Raw genomic sequence first — 20,371 nt, 5'->3', positions numbered from 1 at the left:
CCACTGTCCAATTACTGTGCCTGTACTTTCCAGCACTTGTGGTATAGTGTAGGGGTCTATCCTCGTAATGAAATTCAATCGCCGGTAATCTATTACCAATTAAAATGAACCGCCGGGTTTCTCAACTAGAAGCGCCGGCGCTTCCCACGGAGATTTGCAGTGTTCAACAATGCCTTTCTCTATCTACTCCTGGACGCGCTATCCATTTCCTCTCTTTGTGAGTAAGAAATTCTGTAGGTGTGTTAGTAAACTGGCAGTGAGTCGCCGATGAAAATACAGTGCTGAATCCCTCCACTCCTTCCCAAGACCAGCTTAGATGACGCAAATGCATCGGAGTAACGATGTAAGAGGCGCTCAACTCTGTCTCGTCTTTGGCTCTCGATATGTTCAGTTCAGTCGTTCAGTCGTGTCCGACTCTTCGTGACCTTATGGATCATATCACGCCACGCTTTCCGGTCTCTCACTATATTCCTAACATCACATAACTTCATCTACAGCGCCTCGAGGATGTCATCTAACCATCGCGTTCGCTGCCTACCCCTCGTCTCGATATGAGAGACGTCGAAATGGGGGATCGCTTCGTGCGTGGCCTCGTGCGTAACCTTGTTCCGGCTACTTTTAGCCACTAGCTGGTTGTAGTGGTCGACGTCTTTGTTGCTGTAATACAGGCGAACAGCGTCGCTGCACACTGCGCTCGCCTGTTCTTGGGTTGCGAACCGAGACTGGAGCAGTTGGACCTCCGTGCCGTTCAATTCTCGACCGTCGTCAACCTTTGTTAGAAGAGACGAGAACACTGCGTCGCTTTGGCGGACAACCTGTGTTAACGGGAAGTGCTGCAGATGATGCCACGGCAGGACATCACTGTTGTATACAGCCCCGGCTGTTTTAGGTTCCTTGTACACTTCGCTGGCTCTAACCGGTGGCAACTGCCGCATATCTCTACACATGATCACGTCAAAACCTCCAAATGGTTCGCGCATCCGGTCAGGTCCAATTTCTCGTAGACGCCTGTCCACATGTCTAGAAGGTCAGATGAGATCATGCTAACCTTATCTATGATGAGAAATCTAACGCCTTTGAAGAGAACACGAAATGTGTTCCAATCAGCGGAAGAAAGTCCTTTCTCATCTCGGGATGAAGTCATGGTGATCTTGAAAGTCGAATGCACAGTTGTCCCGTTTAGAGCCACTGCAGCTTTCCCGGTGCTAGCGCACGCTATGTAAGCATTTTCGCCAGACAGTTCACCGTCTCCATAGTCATTCTTTCTACTTTTGCAGTAGCGGTTGTATATGTCCATGACAAGATGCAGCGTGAACGTCTTGCCACAGCTGGCCGGTCCTATAAATATTTGAAGAGGCTTGGCGTCCGCTTCTGTGACGCGGTGTACAATCTCTTCATGCAACATCCCTAGACGATGGTTGACGATTCTCATTCTTGCATAGAAGACCTCCAAAGGCATGCAATCTTCCCTCCGCTGAACTGCAGGGCACACTGCAGTCACGACGACGTTGGTTGTTGTGTCTCCCGGTATTAAATCACTGTCATCGTTGGTATCAAGTAGGCTCGGGATTGCTTCTCTCTGATGTCCAGGCTCATCTTCTCTGTCCTGGTCATTTTGAACTGGTTCGGCCACATGTATTAGATCTTTTCAGCATTCCAAGAGTTCGGCTGTGGTCACTTCGCTATTGTGTTTACTTTTGAGTTTGATAAATCGTTCTAGGTTTTCGTCGAAGAGTGACTCAAATGCATTACCGTCTAGAATATCAATCTCTTTCCTAAAGGGTAGGCACAGCATGACATGTTCTCGTTTGTAATTGGTTGCATCGTCTACTCCATATGCCCTACACCTCAAAATGGCCGTCTTTCTCCGTTTCACTGTCTTGCTGCGGTTGTAGTCAGTCATAAACACGGCGTATGACACGTGTTCCATCTCAGGCGGCCGCTTTTCGTACTTTTCAACCCAATTACTATGCCAAATGTTGGTACTAGTCGAGGTGAGGCGTTCTTCCTCCATTTTTTTCGCACTTTTCCTACAACTCGTTCTCTCTTGGGGCCACACTGTGTTGGCAAAGACAACGACTCGACTAGTGGTACTCATGTCGAAGTTCAACATCCACGCCGCCTCTTGTGCAGACATTTCGATGGCGTTAATCATTTACACTCCCAACCTTCTCAAAACCTGTTCATAGGAAAGTTCAGAATCGGGATTTTCTTCAAATATTTTGTTAATGGCACGGCTTAGAAATGATACGCCGCGGTTAGCTTTGTTCACATACTCTACCACGTAGGTAGCGCATGCATATACATCAAGAATGACCTGCAAGTCCGTGTTAGATTGTAAGACTGAGGCTATGCACGGGTTGAAGGGGTTGACATTAGATTGGTCCAAACCCGTTTTAACATAAGTGTTGGGCGCACAACACCGGCACGGATTTTCATACTCGTAGTAATCTTCGATATCGTGATGCTGCCACATGGACTCGTAGTCTTCGAGACGGTCCTATCGAGTACTTTGTGTAAAGCGTCTCGCATGCTCTTTAACTATTGGGATCGCTTGAATGCTTCCGGCTCCGTTTCAGCATCTGGAGTAGCAAGCGTTGTAAGAACTTTGGTAGCAGGCATTGGCCAATATGGGAAATGTTAACAGCATTTTGTACGGTTCGATTTGTAGCATGTATGGGTAAGCTGGTGTTCTTGACTTCCAGGTCTTTCTAGAGCCCCATGACTGACGCTTAGGAGTCGTTCAGCCAATTCTATCGTTAAGAACATTCCTTCGTTTTCGACCTCTTCGTTAGGTGCATCGTTTAACCACAGAAAAAGGTGGGCATGGGCACTTCCTCCTCGGTGCTGGAATTCAATGCGTCTGAAATACGTCACGACGTGGTTGTGCTTGAAAGGGCTTACGCGTTTGTTTGACAAGATGGAGATGATTACATGAACCTTGTGCTCAGAGTATATCGCACAGGTTGCCGGATCTTCGTTCCCCAAAGTTGCGGCATGTTGCCTCTGCATTTTCTCGACATGAATTCTCTCCTCAGAATCAGTAATTTTTCAAACGTTGCAGCAAGTCGAGAAGGTTAGGCCAGTGCACTTCTGTCTGCCGCTGGCAATGTTAGGAACACGGTAGGTTTGCCCAACTGGCGAATCATTGCAAAGAGCTCGGCTTTACGTATGTGCCAGTACTGCACAGTGTTGGGTACACCGCTCATGACTCTCATGTCTCTGTCAATGATATCCTTGATCTTTTCTGTACGTTTTGCATAAGCCCTGGTCAGTTTCAAAATGCCTCCCTTATTTATGAAAATAAGGTTCATACGGTCACAAACTCGATGGCGAATGATTTTCATTGCCATGTACAGAACCTGCATTGGAAGTGCACCCCGTCTGTCACTTCGTCTAATCTCGGATGAAGCCATGGTGAAGATAGACTGCATCGCTTCTGGATTGATGTCCCTAGCATGACCAAGGTATATCTCTGGAAACAACAATTCTTCGGCATGCGTATATCATACAAGATACTCATAGGTCGTTGCCTTCTCCTGGTGCCATAGTTAAAGTGAAGACTTCATCGTAAACCATCGTATGTTGGCCTAATCTTAATGCCAAGTCTTCAACCATGGGATCAGAGAGATAGTTTAAACTCACTTCACATTATTTCACATCGTACTGTACTGCTATGGCCTCATCAGATACCTTGTCAAGTCAGGCTGCATCAATCTTTATGCCGTGGTGCTTGTATTGTGGAAAGTTTTCGAACACCTGAACCCAAGGCAGTAGCGTCTGTCGTGGAACTTCATGCGCTAGATACACAGTCTTGGCGAGCAGGCGTCTCTTTATGTTGACAAACACAGAACGCTGGTCATCTATGTTCCGAGGCAGTTGTTTAGCATCTCATCTGTGTCTACGGGAGCATTAATGATTGTGTTTTGGCTCCGAAGTGTCCATTCTTCCAGTTCAATAACCGCCTGATCTAGACGAACGAAATCCGCGGTGAAAGCTGTCTTTCAGCTACAGGATTTAAGGGTGACAGGTCGGTGGTAACAGCGGATAACGGTAGCCGTTAGACGAACTGTATAACGGAATCTTTTGCTCCCCCAGACTTCGTCGGCATGTATTACACACCTTAGCATTTTGTACAGTCTCATCGTTGCACTCTGGGTAAGTTAAGTTACGAGTACAGTACATAATCTCGCTTAACGTTGTTAGGTCATTCTTACGCCACAGGCGATCACACACTGAACACACGCTTCCGAATGGATTATTCGTGAAAAGGCGGTGAAATTCACGCGTCGCGGAGTCACATTCACCAACCCGTCGAGCGTAGTCCAAACGTCTTTGTTCTTCAACATCCCGAGTGTGGACGATCAGGCCAGCAGGAGCCAAAGATTTTCATCTTTTCTTCAAAAGTGCAGCTGTCATCTCCTCCGTCCCTTCTGCACGTTGTCTTTTACGCTCTTCACACCGTTTTGCCTGTCTGGCAGCATCGCGAACTCGTTCTTTCTCAAGCCTTTTCTCTCGTTCTTCAGCAGTCTCTTGACCCCGTCGTTGTCGCCTGGTTGCATTCCACCGTTCTTCGCTACTCTGTGGTTCTTCTCGTCCTGCTGTTGAGGCCGAGTAATCAATGTCCAAGGCATTCTGAAGACTCCATGCAGGATCATCACCAGACGTACAAGTGTCTAGAGGTGCACGACACGCTCGTCTAGCAGTGTCTTACGCTCGCCGTTTTGCTAGCCGTTGTTCACGTTGTTCACGCAGTCTTTTGAGCCCGTTGCCGTTTTCTGGCTTCGGCGCATCGCCGATGCTTCTCCTTGCAAGACTTCATAGCAACTGATTTACCCCAACGCGAACTCCTATTTCTCTTTCCATTTTTAGTACTGTTAGCGATCGTCTAATATTTCGTATTTTATTATTGAGCAATTCCTTACCCAGGGCGGCGGCCGTCCGCCCCTTGGACTCTGAGTGGTGCGTCCCGACCATCGCTTTGGCGCACAGGCCTGAATTTCGACGCGCGCATGCAACATCGGACCTTGCTTTCATCGTATGCGGTGAGAGAGTGCGATGCGGGGAACGCCAGCAGATCGAAGTGCGAGAGGACGGGAGAGAGCGGTGCATAAGCTTTCGTTCTAATGCTAACACTCCCCTCTTCCTCCCTTCACTTACGGTGCGGTTGATCCGGTGTTGACGCAGCTGCGGCTCAAAGTCAAGCGGGGCGTCCGCCGGGGATACGCGCGTCTGCCGGGTATTTTCGTGTAGCAATCCCAACAACGCTGGCTCTTGAGCGGCGCTCGAACCTTATGCTGTCGCGTAAAGCAAACCTGGCTCAGAAACACTGGCTGGCGATGCATTAAAACTTGATGTAGAGTAAAGCTCATCATCATTATCATCAGCCAGACTATACCCACTGCAGGGCGAAAGCCTCTCCCATATTTCTCCAATTGACCCGGTTCTCTGCTAGCTGCATCCACTTGACCCCTGCGAACGTAACCTCATCCGCCCACCTAACTTTCTGCCGCCCCCTGCTACGGTTTCCTTCCCTTGGAATCCAGTTCGTTACCCTAAGTGACCATCGGTTATCCTCTCTTTGCACTACATGCCCTGCCCATGCCAATTTCTTCTTACTTTCCACTAGAATGTCAGTAACTTGAATTATTTCTTTGACCCACTCTGCACGCTTCCTATCTCTTAATGTTACCCCTACCATTTCTCGTTCCATAGTCCTCTGCGTTGTCCTCAACTTAAGTAGAATCCTCTTGGTTAGCCTCCACGTTTCAGCCCTATAGGTGAATACAGGTAAGATGCAACTGTTGTATACTTTCCTTTTGAGCCATACCGGTAAGCTGCTGGTCATAATCTGCGAGTGCTTGCCAAATGCGCTCCATCCCAATCTTATTCTTCTTGTTATTTCTCTTTCATGGTCCGGATCTGCGGTTACTACTTGTCCTAAGTAGACATATCCGCCTATTACTTCCAGTGCTTCGCTAGCTGATGTAAACTGCTGTTCCTTCCCGAGGCTTCTAAAATGCCTAATAAAGTCACAGACAAGAAATTTTAGATCAAATATTGAAAAGGGATGTAGAAACAACAGAAATTTATATGTGACACGGCATTACAGGAAGAAACGTAAACATATCAGCAAAACATAAAAACCACAAAGAAATCGCATCAAATAACTGTTCGTCCTCGTGTTTATCACTTGCTAATTTCGGCACACTGATTTGTCGAAAGTAACTGCTGGCTTGATAAATTTTGCTCATTCAGATAAGCATTTGGTACTTTGGACGGGAGAGACATAACATGCGCAAACGTGACATGCAGTCACTGCACTTCAGTTGCGCAATGAATTATGCGAGGTTCCTTGAAGGGATCGGAATCTACTAAAAAATTTCTTCCGCCAAATATGCTTTGGAAACATCGCACTTTCATGACGGCAGTACATTGCTCTGCAGGAATAGAACGCGCTTGTCGCTATCGAAGTCTTTGATGCAGGTCCCGATTCGGTGCTAAATACCCCTTGGTTGCCGTTACCCTAAACTTTCATGGTCTTAATATCACTATAAAGATACAATCGACATTCGCGGCAATATCTAAACATATTTTTCTTCCGATATGGGGCATAGAGCCGGCGCCCGTCCTACACGTGTCCGATGTCCTCTACCGGGCAAAAGCGCCCTTATAGCGGCTGTGAAGGTTGCTAGGACTTTTCATGACAAGTCACTGTATACAAAGTACCGAAGAACTCTAGTGTCACATTATCGCACAAGAGTGAGGGCCAAGTGAATCTTGGCAAGGTACAGCCTCGCAGCGAGGACTGGGCGAAGATACCAGGGGCAAATTGCGGCCAGCCGCTGCAGCTGTTGCCGCAGACGATCGCCGTGTATCCCGAAAACGACTGCACTTGACACCAAGCATTGCTTAATGCGTCTACGGCTGTAGGCCAGGCAGATGTGATATTTTGCAGACGACAGTGCACAAACTCGAGCTGTTAAGGCGGATGCCCAAATTGTGCTGCACCAAGCAGGGACGCTTCCAAACTCTGCTGCAGCCTCCGCTTTTGTGCCCTACTTGGTGATGCTGATAAAGCGTTTCATGGCACATAGCGACTTTTCCTGTGCAGCGATACCCCGCCAGTGTCAGCGGTGGCCGACTCGTGCGCGCCAGAGCTGGCCTCCGGGAGATGAAGCGCAAGTGGCTCCAGGCAGACTACACGCTGGCCACTGCAGTCAGCTCCGCCATCATCATCATCGGATGCCTGATGCTCGTCTCCGCCCTCGTCATCTACAGCACCAAAGTGGAGCCCATCAAGACCTGTCAATCTGGTGTGAGACGCTCTCTCTCTCTGCCCGCGCGGAAGCCATTATTTCATTGTTTTGAATACTCAGGGTGACTCAGCTATAGCAGGTTGGACGTAAACAGAGCGCCGCTTTGTATGTATGTATATATATATATATATATATATATATATATATATATATATATAGAGAGAGAGAGAGAGAGAGAGTAAGAGAGACAGAGATTCTACACACTCGCGTGCAGAACAGAGCTCTTAAACGCTCATATTAATGGCAGGGTGAGGCATTGCAGATAACGAAACGTGAAAAGATGGGCTTATATGACAACCCCCCAGCGACTTTCTTACATCGATTTCGGTCAACCTCCTCCTGTTAAGTGAACAGAGTAGGCAAAATTTAAGAAACAAAATTGACTTGCTTGCTTTTCTGCGATTTAAAACATCGTTTCTATCCTTAGCATAGCCCAATATATTATTTACGCCCATGGGTAATATTTATTTGGAAGTTGACCTTTCATGAAACTAAGGCAGCACTCAGCCACGACCCCATTGGCACCAGCTAATGAACTCTGCCTTTCCCATTCTGAAAAAAAAAGGTTTTTTTTTCATCGCCTATTTTATTCACATTTAGCGTGAGAGCTGCCGCAAAATAAGCTAGCTAGCGTATTTATTTAGTGAAGCAACTATTCACGCGCAGCCACGCTACTCGTAACGCAAGGTATGTTGCTCGTGTTTCGTCATGTTTTCGCGGGCAACCAATATATCGTGTTATTTTGACGTTGACTATTTAGCACTCATCACATCGAATGTCGAAGACAAAGACGTGATTTAGAAAACGATGCTTCCATGGGAACCGACATAATTCGATATGCAATAACGCTGAATTTCGTCAGAAAAATTCAGCGGTGGACGCCAAAGTCACTACTCGCGTCTGCATCGAAGATTTCAAGCTCGCCAGAACGCTAGACCATAAACGCAAGCGTTAGGGACCGTGGCTGTGGGCTGATTTACTTCTTTCATGTGCCATCAACGCAGCTGTGAGTGTAAGGCATGCGGTTCGGAGTGGCTGCTGGCTGAACATGCTGTACGACAATTTGTTGCTTGCCAGTTCTCACTGCACTGTTTAAAGTGCTTCTCAGTTCACCGGTTCATGATATCTAAACGGACAACACCGAGTAACATAAGTTTATATTTGACCAGCTGCGGCTATACTTTGTGGGGAAGGCTACACGACTGGTCACTGAGAAGGCCCGGAGAGCAAGGTAGCAGAAGTATTGTTAATGTAGGTGAATACCTCGCTGTTTTAAAAAAAGTGCGTGAATGCGTATTTCTAGGGTTGAGCATTCTAATAAAGCACTTTCTTCTACATCAAAGTCAGTTATCTCAAAACGTGAAGTTTTGCTGCATTTTGACCTTCCTTTAGGAATGAAAGTATGTAGGGAGATAAACATTCAAACTTAATGAGTGAATACTACAGAGAGTACAATGAACTAGAATCATGAACTTTAATGTAGGGAATTCACTAATGAAAGGCAATTTACAGCAGATATTGGCTTTTAAATTTTGTATGCATAGTAAAAAAGCTAACAAAAGATCTAACAATCAGAAAAAAAACAAACCTTTTCAGTATCGCTATCACAGATTGCTGATCGCAATGATACCAAAGCGAATGTTCTAACCCCAGCAGATCAACAGAAAATGATCACAAGCATAGGCTAAAATAGATTGGAGGAATACTGCCTACCCTGTATCTTTAAATATGATTCTGGCATTCTGTACAATATTGCCAGAGTTTTTTTGCCAATTCTTAGTACATTCTAAGCGGCGCATGTGTATACATATAGAATATCGACCTGGTTCTTCGGCTTTTCAATTCCTTACCTACCTATTGCTCTTTGTGGTGTCAGCTGCCAAATGTATCTCCACTTTCCTATGTGGTGTCGCGCCGAAGCTTGAATGCTACGTCCCGCTGTCCGACATGTGCACAGTCTCAACGGCTTCTGACGCGACCCTACCACCAGTACTGGCAACTTGGGTACTGAGGCGGCTCGGCGACCAGATAACCGTCGACGTGCTCTCCCAATCCATCCGCTGTGCAGCACCAGCCCGCGAGACGACCTCACCTTCGGTCGGTGATGGGCGGAAAGGCTGACGCGCTTTTACTTAACTTCGATGGTCACTCTCTCGTACTTCGTCACGTCTCGTACTTCGTCACCTTGGGCAAGGCGCACATTTTAGGCCCAGGCACATCGGTCACCTCTCTGCAGCCTGCGGCTCTGGTGCCGGCCAACACCTGAAGCCCTACCGTCGGAGTCCTTCAATTTTGGCCCCAGCCTGACCTCTGCTAAGCTCATCGCACTGAACGCCTTACTGCAGCAACACCGCAGTTGCCTCGCTCTCCGTGCCGAAGAACTTGGGTGTACTTCCTGGACACACCACCACATCGCATCGACAGTGCTGGTTACGGGCCCATCCACCACCAACCTCGTCTTGTCGCGCTAACCGAACGGTGGGTTATTCAGCAACACGTGGCCAACATGCTCTACAAGGACATCATTTCCCCTTTAGTGTAGCCCCTGCTCTTCTCCCGTTGTCCTTGTGCGGAAGAAGATTGGAACGACGCGCTTCTGCGTTGATTAACGCAAATTAAACGCCGTCACCCAACTCGACGTCTATTCACTACCTCACGTTGGCGACACCCTCGCCCAACTGAATGGGTCCCACTACTTTAAAACTTTGGATCTCCTTTCGGGCTATTGGCAGGTACCACTTCATCCCGAAAACGCGGAAAAAAAATAGATTTCATGACTTTCGACGGCCTCTACCAGTTTAAACGAATGCCCTTTGGCCTCTCCAATGTCCCAGCCATGTTCCAGCGCCTTTAGACCGCGTGTTGGCCACATAAAATGGCCCATGGCGCCTGTCTACCTAGATGACGTCATTATCTATGCTTCTACGTTTCAAGAGCATCAGAGACGCCACAAGCTTGTTCTTGAGGCTCTTACCGCCGCGGAGCTTCGCTTGAAACCGAAACGTGCTTCGTCGATTTTTCCGAGGTAATGTACTTGGGTGACGTCGTGGATTGGCATGTCATTCGTCCCGACCCTGATATTCTGGTACTAATGAATTACGAAGGTCCGCTCACGCCCAAGCAACAGAAACGTTTTCTAGAATTTGCATCCCACTTCCTCCGCTTTATTTCGAACTTCGTCAAATGAAGCGAGCCTGCTGAAAAAGAACGCAGCGTGGACTTGGAATCCAGCTCAACAACGAGCGTTTGTTGCCGTCAAGCATGCACTCCTCGAGCCTCCAACTTTGGCCCATTACGATGAGTGTGCTCTGGCCATCTTGTACACGCACGCTTTTGCATGAAGACAAGTCCGGCGACCAGCGTGTCCTGGTTTATGCCAGCTGACAGAGCGACGCCGGCAGCTCGAGAGCCGCCGTTGTCTGGGTGGTCGCGAAGGTCTGTCCATACCTGTACGGCCGCCTCAGTAGTCACGGGTAACAACGGGCTGACTTGGTTGAAGACCTCCACGCATTTGAATTCGAAGCTGGTGCGCTGGTCTTCCCAACAACAAGAATATGATTTCGACATCATGCATCTTAGTGGCTCCGCCCATCCAGGACACCGATTTCCTTTCTCGCTATCCTTAATCGATGGCGTCTTTGACCGACCTTCGGACCGCACAGGCCAGTCATCTCGACCTGGCTGCCATAATTCGTACGCTCGGAGCCGGTGCGGGACGTGCACCCGCCAGCTGCGCCGCGCCTATCGACTTACGGACGGTATCCTGTACCACGTAAAGCGGCTCCGTGGTCGTCCATGGTCCTGGCCACTCTGCGGCCCTATGTCTTGTACGATCTGCACGACGCTCCCGCGGCAGGCCACCTTGGTCGCGACAATACTTTCGCACGCGTCTCGGAGCGCTTTTGGTGGCCCAACCTGCACTGACGCCCGCCAACACATGACGTCGTGACAGACATGGCAGTACCGGAAGCCCCGTACAGTCAATCCCAAAGCGCCCCTGGAACCCGTTGAGCCAACCGCTTCTCACACAGAAATATGTACTGGGACGGCGGGCCCGCCCAGAGAAATTCAGACAAGGACGCAAGAGACCCGGAGATGCACGACCGGCAGCGGCGATTCTTTCCGTGATCTGCCGCGCGCTCGCCCCTCGCGCTCCCTCTGCACCTCTTCTTCTTCGGTGCAGGGCACTAGACAGGCGTAGGCCGCACGCCGTTCATGACGTTAAAAAAGCGCGAAGAACACACGGACAGAAAGGTCGACGCCGACAAGCGCTAACTCCCAACTAAGGTTTATTGCTGATTACACGCAATATATACATGGCACAAGGAAAAACACAAATCAAAACAGGTTCCCTCCGAAACTAGTCACGGGTAAAAAACCAACGCAGCAACGCGTCTCACTCTATAAGGAAAAAACTTGGGAAGAAAACATTTGTCATTAACGCTGCATGGCGGAAGCTAAAAAATCATGGGCCCCCGTGACTAGTTCCCGAGGGGACCTGTTTTGATTTCTGATTTTTCCGTGTTCCATGTATACCTATATTGCGTGTAATCAGCAATAAACCTTAGTTGCGAGTTAGCGCTTGTCTGAGTCACCCTTTCTATCCGTGTGTTCTTCGCGCTTTTTTTTTACATCATGAACGTTCACCCACTCGCCCAGATTTCGCTTTACCTAAGCCGCACACCGTGCCTGGCATCCAGCACCAATATATATATAATATATTCTGCGTCGGGTTCGAAATGATCTGCTTTAAACTTTTTATGAGCGTTAGATCTTACCACATAATTTGCACATTTCGTGTCCGTCCTAAACTTCAGATGGCAGCCGAGTATGAGATCAGTTTTCATAGTATTACAGTCTAGTATTACGTCATTAGACCCCTTGACCACTTTCATGCAAGCTAAGGTGGGGATCAAGTTGTGCTAACCATGGTGGTCAAGGTGGCATGGTTCACAAGTAAGACGTGGTTCACAAGTGGCCACCAGGTCAACCGAATACAGTTACATCATCAGCCCATGAAAGCCAAAGTTGCTCACCATCGTGTCTATGACATCATATAATGGCACCCATAGTTCCGCACCACCATAGCCATTACGTCATCACACCAAATGACCGCCAAGGAAAACTACCAAGTGGAGCGCCAAAATATTAAGGTGCGGCATCATCACACATATCCCCTGCCGTGCGGCCAGCACTTACTTTGTCGTGGAAACCAGCAATTAGGTGGCTGTCGTTCTGCCACCTGGATGGGCACCTATTAGCTCACTTACAGCCACCATTGCCGTAAAAAGTTTGGACCCGCCGTTTGGTGCAGAGATTCAAAATGTGTTTGTAATCTTGCAAGACAGGTGGCGTTGGAAGAATAATAGAGGTAAAGCCCCTTAGCCGAGATTTATAAGGAGGGCTCTCGGCCGAGTGCGCTCACACACACGGAGATGGATGAGGGTAGAAAACCGACCCATAGGGTGACAATATAGCACCGTCGCCGAGCTGCTTCTGACGATCAGCTGCAACAAAGGGCCCACAAGAATGCGTTGCGTTGAAAAGGGCTCACAAGGAGCCGACAAGAATGCGTTGAAAAATGTGCCAAGCACACCGAACCATTGCTAAAGCTCTTAGTAGAGGACCTGCTAGTGGTGGTATTTTTTGTAGAGCTTCAGTCTGTTTTGTCACTCATGCCGTGACGCTCGTGGCGTCTCTAGTAGGAGTTTGCATTTAGCAATTTCGCGTAATTTGATAATGCCAAATTTTTTGTGGCATTTGTCTTAGTTTCTCGCTGGATTTATATTTTGGGCTAAGCAGAGTAAATGCTTGGATGTGACCGAATGGTTCATGAGGTTGGAGTTGTGATCATTCTGACCGATTGTGACCGAATGGTTCATGCATCTTTTATTACGGTACCTCTAGCAGAGTTCATATTCTGAGTGAAACAATTATTTCAAAAACATCGCATCACTCGGTCAAGGAGATGTACTCTGCTGCTTTTGTTTGCCTAAAATACTTCTAACACGCGCTTTTTTCTATCCCTTTTCCAAGTTCCTTGCGTACGTGAACGAATTCTGAACATGCTTCAGAGTTCAATGTAAACGCGCCAGAACTAAGCTTATTATTCTGCGCAGAGGAATGCCAGCTGTTCGCGAAAGCGGTCAAGTTCAGCCTGCAACCGGGTGTGGAACCGTGCCGTGACTACCACCAGCACGTCTGCGGCGGATGGCTGCGCAAGCGCCGCGACACAGTGCGCGAAATGCTGCTAGAGAATTTCACCGCGCGGCTCGCGGAGCTGGCGCAGCGTGTGGCTGTGCCTGCAAAGTTCCAGTCACCAAAGCAGCGCGCAGCCATGGCGTACACCTCGTGTGCCAACATTGTCTTCAGAGAGAACAAAGAGGTCAGTCGTCACTCATTCGCTTGCTTTTTCAAACACCCTATGTGTCAGGTGTTTCGTGAAGTCCGCCACTAAATAAAAAAAATTGTAGACGGTCAACTATCTTTCAACCATGTTTCACAAGCGTAAACCATCGGCCGCATCCGCTGTCCCTGCTGGTAAACTTCTCTGCGCTTGGTAAACTCGGCAGCGCCATATTCTGGCTTCGGCAGCCTGTCTGGCGAGGGTTGTGACCACTGTATTCAGCGAGAGTGGCTTCTTCTGCCCCACGCCGCCTGGTGGATTCGCGCGACACTACTCTCGCGAACCTCGCCCAGATGGCGTGTCAGTTTCATATTTACCTAGGTCAGATGGAACTTCATGAACTTCATGAAATGAAACTTCATGAAGACGACAATGTTCACTGCAAATCGCGAGAATGTGTTACAGTTGAAACTTGAGAGAACGTTGCTGCACCGTACACAGTGTGTTGCAGTTTTTATATGAGGCGTGTTCGGCTGCGACAATACCATAGTGGTCTCGTGCCTGGGCCACGCAAGATAACCTCTTAGTCCTGGCGCTTGTTCGAATCCCTGTCGCGGCAATGTTTTTGCGGCACAAATGATACTTCATAAAGAAAACACCGTGCAGTGAAAAGCGCGAGAGTGTGTTGCAGTTTGATCTCTATGAGGATGTTTGCTGCGCAGTGCGAGAGTCCAAGGTGAAATGTTCGGATCACCTTGAGGTTTGAGCAGTAGAATTTGCGCTCTAAAAACGAACCTTCCTGTGGTGTCAAAACAGCTCCTGCGGCGCAACTGTACGCGTGCCGATGGACATCACAAAGACGGTTAATAATGCTAATTAGTAGGATGGTAACTAATTTTTTATAAATAGCTTAACTGTTACAGTGAGAAATCTTATTACAATTAGAGATTTGTATCTCCCAATTAGTAATACCCATATCAGGTTTTAGAATGTCGAAAACGCGATTACCCTTGGCGTCGTTGGTCAACAAATGTTCACTTCCTAGCGCCAAAACAGGCGCGCTTTTGAAAACTCCAATCTCTAATTAAAGGCCCCAGCGCCGTCCCTCAATGGCGCATTCGCAAAGTCTCCTTCTCGATCCCGCCTCTGCTTCTATGGGCACCACTGCTTGCTGCTCCTGTCTACGCGGCACACAGAAGGCCACGTCACTAGCGCCACGGAGTGACAGCCCTAGGCGCGTTGCTTTCAGTGCGGGTTTCTCGAAAGCATGCGTCTTTTGTAGAGAGATTGCGAGGTTTTGCTCAGCATTGCTCCAAAATTGTAAATATCGATACGGCTGTAAATAACGGCCACTGACAAAACTGTAGTTGCAGCTAGATGCCTAACTTCAATACTTAAAGAGTCCATTTTTTTCAAATACTATAATCAGCTTACCAACATAATCCGCCTGCTTTTTGACGTCCGCCTACATTGGCATCATTCAGGTCCAAAAGCTGTGTTCGCTTTTGAACATCTTATATTTTTTTTTAATTTTCCGGCGATTCATGAAGCAACCAGCATAATTTCGCTACGGTGCTCGTTTGTGACGTGCATACCACATCTTTAGACTTCGACAGCATTCGTGAAATGAAAAGATAAATTAAAGAAAATAAGAGTCGTGGATTCCGCGCACGAGAAGAAACTGCAATATTCGCAGGAGAACGAGATCAAAAGCTTGCTTCGCCTCGCCGGGCTTCACTGGCCCCACATGGTCCCGGTTGCAAACCCGCTCTCGACGCTGCTCTATCTGTGCCATAACTGGGGAGTGGCCTTCCTGTTCGACTTGCATCTCCTAGGCGAACATCGTTACGTGTTCCAGCCGACAAGCATGTACACCGAGCTGCTGCTACTACGGGATCATGCCCAGAATCACAGAGCACTATTCAACTCGCTGAAACAGCGTTATGTCGCCGACAGGGAGGTCTTGCAGGTCACCTACCAGACCCAGATGATCCTGGAGAACGAGACCCTTACTGAGCTTCGGACGCCCTTCGACAATATTAATGCGCCCGATCTGGAGCTGCATATGAGCGACATCTGGGAGTCGCTTGTCCAACAAGACGACGCCACTATCAGTCGCGACCTGTGGTCGCATGCGTTACGCGACCAACTACACGTGGATGAGGTAGCCAACATCCGTGTAGTGATGAGGAGACCCGAATTCATTCGGTCTATATTTCACCTTCCCTCCAAGTTGGGCGCGGAGGGCTTCGCGCTCACGCTGGGCTGGATAGTGGTGCAGCTGTTATCCCTGCTGACCGATAGCCAGGCCATGCGTAGCTTCTACAAGCGCGGTTCACCCGACGACATCCAGGAGGCCCAGCGAGCCGCCTGCCTCCAAATCGTCCAGGAGAACATGGGGTTCGCCTTCAACTCCGACTACGTGGACGAAGTGGCAACGCAGAATGTGCTCAGCGATGTGGCCAGTATCGTGCAACACGTGAGCCGAGCCTTCCGCGATCAGATCGGAAGGTCACCATCGCTGCAGAAAATCCTGGTGCCATCTTACGAGAACGCAACGGGGGCCCTCTTCCGCTACTTGGAAAGATCGAGAGAGGACTACTTGGTGCACGCCTTCGGCGCATACGCGGACATGTCACCACTCCTCGTCCGCTCATTGGAAATCATAAGCAGGGGTTCGACCATGGTAATAATAGCAGCAGAAATAAATGGTCTGCGCTATGAAAACATTTTAGTGAAAGCCTTATCAAATCGAGCTCTCTGGGCACGTTTTATTATGCGGAAACCTAGAGACATGTAAAACTACTGTTAGCAGGTATGGACAGTAATTGTTTAAGATTTCAAATCGTGCCAAATGTTTGCCTTTAAAGTTGCTCTTTCGCTCCCACTCATCAGTTAATATTACGTATTTACAACATACCGTCAGCCCTTTGCAATACAGGGGTAACAAATACAAAAACGTAAGAGCATTGATATGTGTACATGCAGGTGATTGCAGTTAAGACAAAACCAAAATCCTTGATTGTAGAATGTAATACAAAGGGGAAGGTAATGCAACAAATCAAGCACGCAGAAAACAAAACAACTAAGCAACTATAAAGCATAGTACATTTTCTCATCCTATATCTTCTTTAATGGGCATGCAATTCAAAAGTGCATCCAAGGAATTGCAAAGAACTATTCACTCGCCAAGTGGTCCCAATTATGGAAGGCATGAGAAAAGAACCTAATTGTGTGCCACTATACGAGGTTCTGCGATGAGTGTGCTTTGCTCTCTTTGTTGTGTTAAAAATCATGAACTATTTATTCTTTTTTTTACTGAATGCATTGTACAAAGGAATTAAAATAAATTTTAGCGGCAAGAACATGGCATGATTCAGAGTGTCGGAAGAAATTCTTCGCATATAATTTCTGCTAAGGAATTGCTACGGTGGTACTCATTATAAATTATTCTAATGGCATTTCGCTATACTGTTTCGGCTTGGTCAATGCAGCGTTTAGCGGTGGGGAGCCAACAAGTTATGGTGATTCTAATACTAAGCGAACAGTTGAAGTGCAATCTAACAATATGGTGTACAACAAAGTCGTTATAATTAAACCTTTTCCCAGATAGAGCGTGGTTAGTGCTATGTTGTATCCAAAACGTGTGACTTCCAAAGTCAGATGATATCATAACTGATATCAGATTATATCACAAGTGTTGGGATTCGTCAACTCTTTTTCTTCTTCCATGTTTGTCGAGCAACATTGAAATATTGTCAATTTTGTGAATATATTGACAAAAATGACCGCATCCTCTATATGCAGCAAGTTCTAATTCGAAAATTTGTCCCGCGGTCACAGTAAGTGATTGCCACTGTCATAGGAAAGCAAATTTCTTTTTCTTCTTTTTAAATAATTGTGAGAAAACTGTGGAGTTTACCTAGACATTCATGTAAATTCTTGTTAATTTTGTCCTGCGCTCACTAGTGAATACTAGAAGTTCCCTAACACGGGAGACTGTCATAGAAACCCAATGGCGTGTGCTATTGGAATTTCACAACAACAACTACAAGAGTATCGAGAGAGGTTATGCGGATATGTTATAGTGCAATGAATAAGTACACTTTATAATTTGAAACAATCGCATCCAAAAACTCTTTCCTAGATTGCCAGGTTTTCTGGTCTTCACTGTACGTGAAGTTGCATGACAATCGGAAGTATAAGAGGCCTTTAAGCCAGATGGACGACGTTAGATTTCGCTTCGATGCTGCATCTGTTGGCAAACGTACCCTTCGCCTGAAGCGCTCATGTCACTGCGCAAGACATGTTGCTAAGATTCATCCCATCCGTCGGCAACCTTCGGTGAAGACATAACTGGAGCATTCTTGGCCGCTCGCAGGTCGGGCGCGAAGACGTCAGTCCGTGGCCGTACAGCATCAAGATGACGCCATCCGCTTCAAAGAGGACACCCCTCCTCGCCCGTGTGCACAAAGAGGAGCAAGACTTCTCTCTCATGCCGTACGCGCTCAGGTTTCCTGTGTACGAACCGAGAGCTCCTCTCAGCGCCAAGTACGGCGCCTTAGGCTCCGTTGCTGCCATCAGCCTGGCCGAACTGTTCTTCGCCAACGGCTCGTGGACCGGGCCCACCAAAGCTGAGCTGCACAACGACATCGCATGCTTTCTAGCCACGCCCAAGAATGTGTCCGCTCTCACCAATCTGGACTGGGAGTTTGTCTTCAGGCTCACGTCGGTGGATGCAGCTTTTGCAGCGTACCGCGAGGCACGGGAGAACCGCACATCTGAGCCTCTGGACGAGAGTTTTCCCGACATGCATAGCGATAGGCTGTTCTTTTTCTTTTGGTGCTACCTGCAATGCGGCGAGTCTTTCGGCGAAGACGCCTGCAATGGTCCGCTGAGACATTCGCTCGCCTTCGCCGGAGTCCACGAATGCCCCAGGGGAGCGCCCATGAGGAGTGAGTGGCGGTGCGGCCTCCTCGCGAGCTTAGACTGAACCATGCAAACGGTGACTGTGCACGCAGCGTACTAGCTCCACCTGCGAGTTCCTCATCACGCAGTGCAGCATAATATCCCACCAAATACGCGTTCGTGGATGTTTAGTCTCCATATTCGATCCTTCGATTATATAGTGTGTCCAAGCTGAAAAGAACTTTGGTACATAAATTGAAAGAACGTCTGCTTTTAAAATAATGTTTACGAACAATGAAGCGTTAGATCACCTTATAGTTTACGCAGAGCGTTACCGCATCTTTCTGAAACGTGTTCAAAAGTAATAAAACAATCCGGTTTTTTTATCCTAAATTAGCGACCACCATTTGTAATAGAACCTTTTCTTTGGTATTTTCAGAGGCTGTTGCAGAGCTAAGGTATTCAACAGTATTGTAAGTTATCTTGAAAACGGTGAGCGAGCACTCTAAGATCACATATTCAGACGCGTGCGGTACTTGTTCTTATCTGCATGTTCTATAGCCTCGTAGCAAGAAGGCCAACGCCATCACAGAAGCCTATTACTTCGTGCATTACCTTAAATAAACGGTTTTTTGTGTAATGCTCAGCATACGTTGCTTAGTAGCTATGGGACTACATGAGTGTGAGCTAAAAACAAACTATACTGATTCCATTTTGGTGAAACAACTTCCAAAGGCTGCAAGCCCTTCTTGATATGTTACAGCTTGATATGTATTATTATTCCTTCACTCCCCCCCCCCCCCCCCCGTCGGTTTATTACTTACCTCCTCGTTGGCATATTTCAATTATTGAGCAACCCATTTTACCTGAATGTTTCCTGGCGTTTTCCGAGACACAGATATTGAACTCTATGTGCGACTTGTTGCGACCACGTGTCGCCACTGGAGCGCAGTGTTCAGCGCTCTACCAAAGCCGGAGCTGACAGGCCGACAAGTGCAAGAACGGAGAGCGCCGGGCTGCGTACCTCCCCGTGTGGTACAACACGAGTATTGAAAGTTTACCCTTTGTTCCGTCCTGTCTCAAAAAAAAAAAATTCTCTTGAAAAGGCAGCTGCGTAACCAGAAAAACACAGACAGTCTAACATGGCCTTGTGAGCACGTTCTCGTGAGTAACGTTACCTTATGCCGCTGTCACATCGTTCACTTCCTTTTCTCCTCCCTTTATATAGATATATGAAGGAAAGAAGCCAACAGTCGACGAGGCCAAGGAAAGCGTTGGGGATGGTACTTTACGTCTTTTTTTAAATGTTTACTTGGATAATTACAGAGATTAGTAATGTAATCTGTTAGGGGAAAGATAATTAAACACAAAGTAGAAGAAAAAACAACGTGCCGATGGTGGCAACCGAACCCACGACCTCCGAATAACGCTACCGGTGCTCTTCCAACTGAGCTACATCGGCCGCTGTCCCCCCTGCTACTTTCTTGGGTATTTATGTTGTCTGTATACGAACCTTGAGAGTGTTCACCAGCGCCACCCTCAGCCAAGGCGGCGGACGTGGAACGTCCTTTGTTACCGCCAGCGTCACGTAGAACGTGATCAAGAACAAGGGCGACAGCTGTGCTAGAACCCTCTTACGCTACCTATGGCTTCAAGACTGCCAGAACCGAGACTCCCGTAAGCTACAAACAGATCAATTAAGGGGAAATGAGGGTGCTCATTATAATACATGAAGGAAAGAATCCAACAGTTGGCGAGGCCAAGGAAAGCGTTGGGGATGGTACTTTACGTCTTTTTT

The 20,371-nt window shown here is 47.7% G+C and overlaps 1 protein-coding gene across 1 annotated transcript; it reads left to right on the top strand.

The window, feature by feature from the left end:
• Positions 1 to 3,458: 3,458 nt before the first annotated feature.
• Positions 3,459 to 18,658, top strand: LOC146192198 (uncharacterized). The gene is made up of 4 exons (XM_084600425.1): positions 3,459 to 3,467; positions 7,115 to 7,316; positions 13,439 to 13,704; positions 18,047 to 18,658. Exons 1-4 carry the CDS (start codon positions 3,459 to 3,461, stop codon positions 18,656 to 18,658), a joined length of 1,089 nt encoding a protein of 362 aa, XP_084456551.1.
• Positions 18,659 to 20,371: the final 1,713 nt, after the last annotated feature.

The sequence above is a fragment of the Amblyomma maculatum genome, chromosome 4 (genome assembly GCF_055883805.1).
Source record: "Amblyomma maculatum isolate TAMU_Amacu chromosome 4, ASM5588380v1, whole genome shotgun sequence".
Lineage (NCBI taxonomy): Eukaryota > Metazoa > Arthropoda > Arachnida > Ixodida > Ixodidae > Amblyomma > Amblyomma maculatum.
The sequence above is the reverse complement of the archived record's forward strand: the minus strand, read 5'-3'. Positions and strand labels throughout refer to the sequence as shown.

What these genes read in the sequence shown, in the direction of transcription:
- LOC146192198 (XM_084600425.1), top strand. An exon ending in CATCAAGACCTGTCAATCTG is followed by an intron (nt 7,317 to 13,438) that starts GTGTGAGACGCT and finishes TATTCTGCGCAG; the next exon opens with AGGAATGCCAGCTGTTCGCG. An exon ending in TCTTCAGAGAGAACAAAGAG is followed by an intron (nt 13,705 to 18,046) that starts GTCAGTCGTCAC and finishes GGCCGCTCGCAG; the next exon opens with GTCGGGCGCGAAGACGTCAG.